Source organism: Solea senegalensis, linkage group LG9 (genome assembly GCF_019176455.1).
Source record: "Solea senegalensis isolate Sse05_10M linkage group LG9, IFAPA_SoseM_1, whole genome shotgun sequence".
In the NCBI taxonomy this organism is placed as follows: domain Eukaryota; kingdom Metazoa; phylum Chordata; class Actinopteri; order Pleuronectiformes; family Soleidae; genus Solea; species Solea senegalensis.
The window spans coordinates 18,099,196-18,109,908 of record NC_058029.1 but is presented as its reverse complement, the minus strand read 5'-3'; the positions used below and the strand labels follow the sequence as shown (position 1 = coordinate 18,109,908).

Here is a 10,713-nt window from a genome sequence, read left to right as displayed (position 1 = left end):
TTAACACTTTTATCCAGTCAAACTTTAGTTTAAAGCAGAAGCAGCGGCAGCAACACAGGCAAGTCTGGACTTTTCAGCTCATACATATATAGTGCTGTACAGTGTGTGTAATCTTCTTAAGTTGTGGAGCAATACAGACTATGTTACTGCAGTTGATTAATTGCTGAATAAACAAGTTACTTAACTTGCCAGTTCAGTTTGAAATAAAGAAAAAGAAAACCGACAGTAAAAGTTGAGTGAAGTCCTGCAAAAAAAAAAAGTGTTACACAGTTATTTGTTCAACTCAACTGCTTAAACTGTCAATGGCTCTGAAATTGTCCCATGGTGGGTCTCGGAGCAGAACCATCTCCAGTGCAGTTCTGTCAAAACAAAGTTTTGGAAAAATACACAGCTTATAGTAAAGTCTAGTAGTGATTACAGATAATTAGAGATGAGAACACTGGCTCCCTTGTGCCAAAAGACACAAAAAACAAAACATCTTCAACATCAAAACGAGGTTCACAAAAACGTTACATTTCAAACACAATTGTATTGATTTTACTTTTTTTTATTGTACAATATTACAATAATATTTTGTACAAATGCTGTTAACAAAAAATGTAATCCAGGCTACAGGGAGAAATGTTGATGCTGGGGGCCTGAAAATAACAGTGTCTTTGAGCACAGCACTGAACCTTCATGCAGCAGTTTATCTGCTGCGGCTGCTTGTAGGGAGGGTCACACACACACTAACACATCATGGCACATCTGAGGTGGGCTAGCATGGCTTCCTCCCAGTCCTCGATCGTTCAAAACATGAGTGGACTAAGAACAATAAGGTGGTTACCAACATCAGACTCAGACGAAGATCATGTAGTGAAAGGGTTGCATAAAAATCCAGTTTGTGTGTATTGCAAAAATAGTGAATGGAACTATGAGCTTGAGGGGTTTTTTTTTTGTTCAATTCTTGTTTGGTCCAGTTCCAATGTGTTAAGAAGCTGAGTCACAGGGTCAGAGGTGAGATTTAGGAGCGGGTGTACTTCCCCCAGATGTGCAGCATGAAGACTGAAGCGATGAAGAGCAGACTCATTACCAGCACTGGCACTGGCCCACTGTCACAAAAAGGAGACACAGATTAACAACCAGATTATCACACAAATGTTCAAGTTCACAAACCAGTTCTCTATAGCAACACATGCGGCCGTAACTGATCTGTAGCCTCTATGCTCGTGCTTGAGGGGACTTGAGACATACACCTGAATTCATATACACTAGTATGTAGGTCATTGCAGGCAACGGAGAAGGTTGCGGAAGGTCTGATTTTCAAGTCATGCTATAATCCATTTATTGATCTGTTCACTGGCATTAAAAAATGATTCATGAATAATCTTACATACAGCCCCCTATATAATAAACAGATACAAGAACACAAGAAGTCTGAATCGCTCTCTTTCACTTACTACTTAATACAAATGTGAGAATCTGTGCAGTTGACCCTACCTGGTCTCCCATTTCACAGAAAACACAACACACACAAAGTCCTATAATTTGCTGTAACCCCAACCAGAGTGAGAGTCTCGATGGAGTGCCTGATTTTATTGATGAGCTTCGGAAACAGGGAAGGACTCTCATCTCGAGGAGGGAGGGTGTGGGGGGGTGGTGGTGGTGAGGTGCATCACCAAGTAGCAGCATTTCCATGCCAACCACCCCCCCTACCCTCCCCCTGTCAGAAGGCTGTAATTGAGTTGACCTTTCAGAGTGGATCCTTTAATGAAGCTTTGAGGCTGGCGTCTAACGCAGAAACAAACATGCACTCGATATACAGCACTGTATGGCGAGTCTGCCCTCCTTCAACTGCTGGAGAGACACACTCAATAATTACCACAGCACCATCGATCAACCACAGCCAACTATGGCCAGAGGACAGGATGTTTTTTTTCTAATATTTGAGGCTTTAACAGAATAAAGTTTATGAGGGGAGAGTTCTCTTAATATGCTCCTTACTGACACACATAATTGTATGTATATAGACACACACACACACACCTAAAGAAACGGCTTCAAAGCTCAGATATTATTTATTTTGCCACAGCGGCATGTCTGTCCAATTTCCTACCATTAAATATTCCTCCACTTTAACCTGATGAACATAAATTACATTAATGGTTCATGTCGGAAATCCTGTGAAATTATATCATTGATTGGATGTTGTTAAATATCTAAAGGTTAAATGTGTGCATGTTGTGGAGTGAGTGTTTGGGTTTGTGCGTGTTCACACAACACACTGGACTTACACTTTAAGGCCTGGTGAGTCTTCTGTGTAGAAGCGCCACATGCCACCAGTGCCAGCTGATCCTGTGGTCCTGCCACCACTGCGTGTACCACTGCTAGTAGCTTTCCTGTGGAACACACACACATGGCATGTCAAAAATAAACCCCCCACTTTTTGTGTCTTGTTTTATTACTGTATTACAAAACATATTTAAGAATCTTTTGAAATTCTGATTTGTGTTTACTCAACCTGAAGACTTGGTCAAAATAAAACCTCTAAAAAGGAATCACAGAAAACTGGCCATCATCAACTGTAACTGTTCAGAGATTAACTCCAACTACTTTACTTGATTAGGAACTATTGTTGTGATTCATGTCTGCTTCACCCACGTGAAGAGATTAAACTGAGGTTAATGAAGAGGCTGATAGTAATGGGAATAATGAGGCAACAGCGAGCCTCTGATTATACACTGATTAAGTGGAGAGCACAACATCTATCTGCTTCTGTAATCTACATAGGGGAGGGCTATCTGAAATTCATCCATCACTCTTTACAGTATGACGACATGAGCAGGGGGGCCATGGAGGATGTGTTCAGACCAACACAATAGCACAACTAACATTGTTTGTGAATTGGCCATGAATAGGCTTTTAGTTGCCGTCAGCTTAAAATGACATTTAAAAAGTTAAGTATATCAAGTCTGCTCCTTCCTACCAGAATTAATTCATTTATTGAATTGTGACAATGGTGTAAACGAGCTTCCAGACACATGAGTGTCCAAAGCCGTAGAGGTGGGTGGGTTGACAGACTATAGGCCTGTGGAAGGTTTCCCATGTCATTTGTCAGTATTTTTGTTAAGGATGGACAAAAAAATGTACAAACTGGCCTTATGCTTTGCATGACTGCAAATGCTCAAAGGTTGGATAATGAGGGAAGTGTGTGTACCTTTGTCTGACTGTGGAGCCTGCTGCGCGGGGAGCCACTGTCTTACTAGGGGAGCGACTGGAGGCCGCAACATTGGTTGCACTTGCTGCTGGTCCAGGCTGAAAGTGAGAGAGACAAGGAGGGTATTAGGGTGTACACATCAGAAACACTTTCACAAATGCTGGACAAAAGTGGATTTATTCACTGTATTAAAAGCTCCCAGAACTCAACCTCAGTGTCAGATCTTCATCAGGCATCTTCATAAATATCTCTAAGCTTGAAATGTTGCTTTGGTAATTAAAGTTTTTGGGGACTTTTAATACAGTGTGCAGAGCCCCACTGCTTTTAATCTTCTGAAAGTGAGGGAAAGACACCTGGGGGCTAGTTCGTGTTTTGAAAGGTGATAGTGTACATGCTGTTGTAGAGTGGGACCTTCTCTCCTCTCTGACATTATTTTTTGATTTACACAAATGGAATCACTGCCTATCAAACCTGGGGCAGAGTAGAGCTTTAAAACAATACTAGTTTGTTTAACTGGCGACTTATTTAAATCTTATGTTCATACAAATTGTTGATATTAGACTCAAACTACACTGCAATAAAAATACATCTAGTAATGAGTACACCGACGCCTCTGATGTGGGCTTTACTTAAGAGAGAAAAACCAATGTCTAATTTCTAGATTATAATATAGTAATAACAACAGGAAAATGGATTAGTTCCAAACTAACATATGTATTCGATTATGTGCGGGGACATCTTAAAATGTGTTTTATTAGTAGGAAATGCTGAAAAGAAGCCACGTCTACAAATGTTGAGCTACCATTAGCTAACACAAGCTAACACAAGACGTAGATTGAATGAGTGCAATACAAATCGGCGTAGCGTCAACAGTAACAGTATGTTGTGTGAGTGGGATTCTTACCATTTTGTTAAACTTGTCCGGATAATAATAAGAAACCCTGAGTCTTTCTTTCAGCCGATGTCCACGTCAAATGACCAGAGAGAGAAGCAGGCGGCGAGTTAAGGGGTGAAAACTTGAGAAGAGATCCTACAACGATGACGCTCAGCTGAAAAGGACACGACTGCAAAACGGAAGACCAGTGCGGGCGACCGAAGAGAAGCCTGAGAGGGAGACCAAATTAAAGACAAAATAGAGCGGCACAAATACCCATTAAGGGGTTTATTTTGTAGAATGGTTGATTTATATGCTACAAAAAAGCACAAATGTCCCTAAAATGTAGATTTAAGATGTACTTTTCAAGTTAATTTCGAGGCAACATTAACGGACAGCCTTGACTCTGAACGATACGTGTCCTGGGTACGTCGAGGAAACGAGCGCCATTGTGGGTCAAACACGAAGCCTGATTACCTTGATCTGGACGGTTGGTTTGAGCCAACATGGCACCCTGATGTTACGGTTTCCTGACGGTAGTTCTCGCTGTTACGGACAGCTAAGGCAACATCAGAGGTTTCCAAGATCAGGCAAGGAAGTGAATACATCCAAAGGTAAACCTGTGTAAGTAAGTTGTTATCTGACTTTTTGTTCAGCTACAAAAAAAGAGTGCTCGCTGAAATGTCTGTGTGAAACAGGTAATATGTTTATCTGTTGCACATAGTACTCGGAATCCACAATCCTTTTTAAAACAAATAAGATGTCTCACCTGTGCTTTGACCTGTCATTCAGTGCCAGTCAGGGATTCTCCTCTCATGACATACTGTACTACTTGGAGAAACTGTGGTCAGTCCGGATTTGTTACGGACAATACACGTCTGTACTTTCTTAGCTGTCGTGACATGCAGTGCTTTAAGATGTACAAGTATTAAAAGAACACATATTCTGTAAGTTTGTCTATATTGCCATCCAGAGCAGATTACTGAAATGTATGTAAACTATATTGCCGGTTTGAGTATAATTTGAACTGTTTACTGTCTGTGCACATAATATCATCATTTTCTATGTTTGTAACGTATTTCTGATCTATTCTTATGTGCAGAATGGCGCGGGTGGTGTTCCTCCATCCAGACCTGGGTATAGGTGGAGCTGAGCGACTAGTGGTTGATGCTGCTGTTGCTCTTAAATCTCAGGGATGCAGCGTGCAGATCTGGACAGCTCATCATGACCCAACACACTGCTTCTCTGAAACCCTGGACCCAGACCTGCCTGTGGTGCTTTAAATCTCACTTTATTAATCTTTTCAATGCAAATAATAGAACATCATAACGACGATATATGTAAAATATGTTATTGCAGTCCCTACTGTGTAGTGTTTCCAAAAACAAGAAATAAGAAGCCACACTTTGACCCAGCGTTACAGTGTGTTTATACACATGCCCTTACGCAACAGACCAAAACATCAAACCACCAAACCAGAACATTAACAGAGTTTGCAGCTGAGATATTTAAAGTCAAAATGCAAATATACTGGCTGCACCATCGTTATCAGTGAAACCAGTATTTTAATTGAGTGTGTTTCCTTAAAATCTCTGATGACATATGATGCTCATTTTGTAGTATAGTATAATACATTTATTGCATATCACACTCTGGGATGACTATGATTTAATTGTTTCCATTGCTCTTGTGTTAGGTATGTGTGGGTGACTGGCTTCCTACTAGTGTGTTTGGCTACCTACATGCCTTGTGTGCTTACTTGAGGATGATCTATGTGGCCCTCTACTTGGTCTTCTTCAGTGGGGTGGAGTATGACGTCATCTTCTGTGATCAGGTGAGTCGTGTCATTCAGTCAGTTTGGTTGCAAATCATTGAGCTCGTCAAAGGCCTCGTTGTCTGTTTGCCGTGTCTGCTGCTCACATAATAGCTTCCATTATGTTCCAAAGTGGTCTTTCTGTTTGTGTCACACCCTTTTACTACACCATGTCAGGAATTGGACACTCCCCCTTTTGAAATGTACAAAGGTACCACTCTCCTCTTTTGCACACACAGTGTTTACAGAGAAAGCTCATTACCACACTTCCAAAGTCAAAGCATGTCCTGCAAAGGTGACAAAGAGCTCAAACAATGTTTGTTTTTCACATTATTTCAAATGTACATAGTGTATGTTTTGTATGTAATGACATTAGGCTCTGTGTATGTACATATAAATCTATATGTATTTTTCATTCAAGCAATGATTATCCCACCTCAGGTGTCGGTGTGTATCCCAGTGCTACGACTGTCCCGTCACAGGAAGAAGGTCTTGTTTTACTGTCACTTCCCAGACCAGCTGCTCACCCAGAGGACATCAGCTGTGAAGAAACTTTACCGAGCTCCCATTGACTGGCTGGAGGAACGCACTACGGGCATGGCTGATATGGTATGGATTGTACTGGAGATCATTATGGTATATCACAGAATAAGACTAAACTTAAAAAGCAGAACTTCTTGTACACTAATTGGCCACAATTTGAGTTTAATGTCATAGCTTGGTGTGTATCCTTGATCTATTTGAAAAGAATTCATTGTGAACCATAATTAAGCAGCTTTTAATCTTATTTCGTAGTTGCAGTTGTTGTTTTGGCTTCACCAAGTCCAATCACACTGATCTGTCACAACAGTGAAACTTATGACCTGGTCTAATGTTGAAGATGATCATCACTATATCCAGATTTTTTTCCCCTTTCAGTTTCTCAAACACTTTATGTAATTTGTTTGAAATCTCCTTCATGTCCAGATAGCCATCAATAAGTACATTTGTATATGCCAAAAAATAAGAAGATAGAATCCGGTGCAGTAGGAGCCTGGAAAAGCTTCACTGCAACTAATGCAACAGATTCATCCCACCTCCTACCATCTGCTCTCTCATAAAGCCCTGTCCTCACACAAAAACATGGGCTGCTTGACAAATACTTGAAGGGAGTGAAGAAGAGAGCTCTAACTTTGGTACTGACGATGTCTGAATTACCTGTAAGAAAACACTACACATCGAAATGAACTGCACAAGTGTTTTTAGCCCTTAACTTAAATGTTAACTTATGGTCGAACAAACCCAAGTGCTTCTTTAGGATGTAATACAGACTCGTCTCCACAAGCAGGCTGTTGGAAAAAGTCCGGGGCCTTGATAGAGATGCAATGACATTTCAGTTTAAGCCTAGACTTCAGGATTATCAGAGACCTCAGGCTGATAATCTGTCCAACTCATAATGGCCTGTGGTTTATGTGACATCCTTATGGAGCTAACCTCTCTGTATTTTCCCCTTTAGATTTTGGTAAACAGCAAGTTCACTGCAGGCATCTTCAGGGAGACTTTTCACAGTCTAAGCAGAGTGCAGACAGATGTCCTGTATCCCTCCCTCAACACAATTACCTTCGACCAGTCTCCCTCTGAAGCGCAGGGTCTGCAAGGGCTTCTCCCCGAGACAACGACCTGCCTGTTTCTCTCACTGAACAGATACGAGAGAAAGAAGAATCTGGGTCTGGCTTTGGAGGCTCTGGCTGCCCTGAGGAGCAATCTTACTCCAGGACAGAGCGCAGGTATTCACCTGGTGATGGCTGGAGGCTATGATGAACGAGTTACTGAGAATGTTCAACATTATGCTGAACTGAAAGAGCTGGCAGCACAGCTCCACTTGGAAGACTGTGTCACCTTCCTTCGTTCCCCCTCTGACTCACTGAAGGTGGCACTGCTGCGGGGCAGCGCAGCCGTGCTCTACACCCCCAGCAGAGAGCATTTTGGGATAGTTCCCATAGAGGCCATGTACTGCTGCTGTCCTGTTATCGCCGCAAACTCTGGGGGGCCCCTGGAGAGTGTGGCAGACGGGGAAACAGGCTTCTTGTGCGAGCCTACAGCCGAGGCTTTCTCTAAGGCTATGGAGAAGCTCGTCAGGGAGCCCCAGCTCTGCAGGGACATGGGACAAGCTGGGAGGAGGAGGGTACAAGATAAGTTCTCTCTTCAGGCCTTCTCAGACCAGCTGTACGGTTACATTGTCAGACTGAGCCAGTGAAGGTTTCTGGAGAAAACCCGTGACATGGTGGGAAAATCAACTGTGAAACTGACTGGATGACCAGGGCCTTCTGAGAGTTGAAGTGGATGTCTTCTAACGGAGCATGTATGTGTATATGTGCAGGGAGGTGAGAGGAGGTTATGAGAATGTAGAGGACAATTAATCAGCATTCCCTAGAGTGGTTGCCGAGAGGGAAGAAAAGCATGGAATCTCTCTACTAATTAAGAAAAGAGTAACACAGTTTGCCTAACTCTGGAAAAATACCACCTCTGATTATGTGTATGTGTGTAAATGTAGCAGCGTGGCAACCAAGAGCCTAGTGAAGGAGTGTACCAAAAGGTTTGATTGTTAGATTGAAATGTTTTGCACTGTGTATGTTTTTTCCTGGCTTTTCTACAGAAGTCTTTGTCTTTGTGTGTTTGGGGATGAAGAAAAAGAATGCAGTTACAACTATGTGCTGTCAGGCAAGCACACAGTCCCAGATCGATAAACAGGATGCTTTCTACTACTTCCTGTGCATCCAGAGCGTAGTTCCCACCCTCGCATTCACAAGACACTGGCCGGTCCATGACTCTCGCTGCTGCGTGGAGGTTATTAAAAAATGACAGAGTGTGTTTGGCTTTATTAGAGGTCTGGCTGATGGGCAGTGTGCCTGTGTCTGGGTCATTATCAACAAGGAGAATAGCAGAAGGTCATTGTGTCTGCGTACTGGTCTCCCCAGCCCTTCTACTATATAGAAATGCTCCTATTGACATTCCTGAAGTCTTAATAAACAAGAAGACAAATAGTTTTCTGACTTATGGGCTCTGGTTTGTTGGTAAGTTTTTTTTGGCCTTTAATAGAGTTTGCTAAGGATTTTGTGGGTGAGCACAGTGACAGAAACATTGTTAATACAGGACAAAGATTGGATTGTGCCTATGGTTGTTAAATGGAACTTTCTCAAAGTAGCAGTGGAGGAATCTCTTTTTATTTCATTTTCCCCATCAACAAAGTTAGTGTGCACATATCTCAAGTCTCCATCCGTTGCTGCACTATCATTTGCAGAGTCTGAGTGGTTTCCACGTGTGCTTCATTTGTTTTCTTAAATGGAATCTAAAAAAGGAGTAAATTGCAACTTTAAGTGATTGTATTCATTTTCAAATATTTGCTGGAAAGACTCATAATGTTTACTAAAGTTTAATGGTTGTGGGTTAAATAAATGTAGCACTCAGTCACTGTCATCTGAACTCACCTGGTTACACACAGCTTGGCCATATCGAATAAAAGTGGCGAAATGCTCACTGTTGAAGCTCATCAGGTTGTACTTGAACTCCTGCTGCAGAAATGTCTCACAGCGGTACATCATCGTCTCCTGTGGCGTGGGAACCAGGTTGTGTTTGTTGTTGTTGACCCTGATTCGAGTTCCTAAAGGCAATTTGATGTCCGTAATGCGCTGCGCGCAGATTCTGGTCTTCTTCAAAACACGGCTGGACTTGGGCATCATTTGTTGCAGGAAACTGCGGCAGGCTGCCTGTGTCATGTTCTCATCTAGAGGAGGGCAGATGTTATTTATAAACTATACAAACAATAATCCAGATGTGGTTTTGTTCATATAAAATCATCAGATGAAAAATGTGCACGTATGAAAACATTAACTGGACAAACATGTTTCTTATACCTCCCACACCAAAATGGGCAACATGACCTTCTCCGACATAAACACCCCAGAGAGACAATCCCAGCCTTGGGTTGACAAACTCAATCAGGTCTCCGTACTCTGCTGTGAACACACTCTGCTCAATCTGAATAAAGAAAATCAAGATAGAGCAGTTTGAATGTCATTTGTCTTTTCACCTGATTTACTTGTTGAATTCAAATGAGGAAGAAAAAAAAAATGAAAGATGGAAATCTGGGGGGAAAATGGGGATATAGAAAAAAAACATCCTGTGATGTGACTGTCATTATTGGGTTGAGAGGATTTGAGTGTGCAGTAAAATAGTATTCTTACTATTTGTTGTGGGATGCTTCATTATGACAATAACATTTGTTAAGCACTTATCCCTAAAATTACTCTAGAGTCTGTGAATGGAAAACTTAGTCAACAAAAATCAACATAGTCATTTCATGAACAGGACAGTAGAGCACCGATGTACTAACACAAAGTATTATGAATATATATTAATCTCACCTGTCGCCTTGAAAAAGAGCTGTCCCACTTTCCCAAACGATCCATAGCAGCTGACGGCTGAAGTGTACAGGTACGTGTGTTCTCCAGTTATAAGGAGATTATAACCAGGTTGTTTGATAACTAAATTACTTTCATCCCTCAGATAGCCTTGCTGTATCAAGTTGGCTGCATGGCCAACTAATATGTTACCTATTAAATCTCAGTCTATGAATTAATAATACTACTACCTTGAGAGCACTTCTCAACACTTAGTGCTTTACAAGAAAAAACGAAATAAAAACAGTCATAAAAGACTTAAAGCACAGAGTAGACACTTTCGTATTCAGAAATATTATTTTCTGTTTGTCTCGTTTTGTTTCAAATGTGTAGTTCACCTGCTCTGACTTATCAATTCCCACGTCTCGTATTGATTCAGACATTTCTTCGT

At 41.5% G+C, this 10,713-nt stretch overlaps 3 protein-coding genes across 5 annotated transcripts; 1 reads left to right on the top strand and 2 right to left on the bottom strand.

The window, feature by feature from the left end:
• On the bottom strand, window positions 1–4,255 carry sec61b (SEC61 translocon subunit beta). The gene is made up of 4 exons (XM_044034362.1): window positions 4,101–4,255; window positions 3,197–3,294; window positions 2,274–2,378; window positions 1–1,091 (listed from the first exon to the last, which is right to left on the bottom strand). Exons 1-4 carry the CDS (start codon window positions 4,101–4,103, stop codon window positions 1,004–1,006), a joined length of 294 nt encoding a protein of 97 aa, XP_043890297.1. The 5' UTR covers window positions 4,104–4,255; the 3' UTR covers window positions 1–1,003.
• Window positions 4,256–4,430: 175 nt separating this feature from the next.
• alg2 (ALG2 alpha-1,3/1,6-mannosyltransferase) lies at window positions 4,431–9,924 on the top strand. Of its 3 annotated transcripts, none has more exons than XM_044034358.1 (5): window positions 4,431–4,694; window positions 5,173–5,344; window positions 5,767–5,904; window positions 6,325–6,492; window positions 7,379–9,924. In XM_044034358.1, exons 1-5 carry the CDS (start codon window positions 4,588–4,590, stop codon window positions 8,117–8,119), a joined length of 1,326 nt encoding a protein of 441 aa, XP_043890293.1. In that variant the 5' UTR covers window positions 4,431–4,587; the 3' UTR covers window positions 8,120–9,924. The 3 variants fall into 3 exon arrangements, with proteins under 3 accessions (XP_043890293.1, XP_043890295.1, XP_043890294.1); XM_044034360.1 differs by having other exon boundaries at window positions 4,621–4,698; XM_044034359.1 differs by having other exon boundaries at window positions 4,629–4,684.
• On the bottom strand, window positions 9,065–10,403 carry LOC122774822 (phospholipase A and acyltransferase 4-like). Its single transcript, XM_044034361.1, has 4 exons — window positions 10,287–10,403; window positions 9,777–9,900; window positions 9,351–9,646; window positions 9,065–9,211 (listed from the first exon to the last, which is right to left on the bottom strand). Exons 1-4 carry the CDS (start codon window positions 10,329–10,331, stop codon window positions 9,128–9,130), a joined length of 549 nt encoding a protein of 182 aa, XP_043890296.1. The 5' UTR covers window positions 10,332–10,403; the 3' UTR covers window positions 9,065–9,127.
• Between the last annotated feature and the right edge of the window lie 310 nt (window positions 10,404–10,713).

Bases quoted from the DNA above. Each gene is read 5' to 3' on its own strand.
- sec61b (XM_044034362.1), bottom strand. The intron at 2,379-3,196 runs GTACACACACTT...TGTGTTCCACAG, and splicing joins GGCTCCACAGTCAGACAAAG to GAAAGCTACTAGCAGTGGTA. The intron at 1,092-2,273 runs GTAAGTCCAGTG...TTTTTGTGACAG, and splicing joins GACTCACCAGGCCTTAAAGT to TGGGCCAGTGCCAGTGCTGG.
- alg2 (XM_044034358.1), top strand. From the start codon at position 4,588: ATGTTACGGTTTCCTGACGGTAGTTCTCGCTGTTACGGACAGCTAAGG. The intron at 4,695-5,172 runs GTAAGTAAGTTG...TCTTATGTGCAG, and splicing joins ACATCCAAAGGTAAACCTGT to AATGGCGCGGGTGGTGTTCC. The intron at 5,905-6,324 runs GTGAGTCGTGTC...ATCCCACCTCAG, and splicing joins ACGTCATCTTCTGTGATCAG to GTGTCGGTGTGTATCCCAGT.
- LOC122774822 (XM_044034361.1), bottom strand. From the start codon at position 10,331: ATGGATCGTTTGGGAAAGTGGGACAGCTCTTTTTCAAGGCGACAG. The intron at 9,901-10,286 runs GTGAGATTAATA...TTCTTTATTCAG, and splicing joins GCTCTTTTTCAAGGCGACAG to ATTGAGCAGAGTGTGTTCAC. The intron at 9,647-9,776 runs GTATAAGAAACA...GCCCTCCTCTAG, and splicing joins TGCCCATTTTGGTGTGGGAG to ATGAGAACATGACACAGGCA.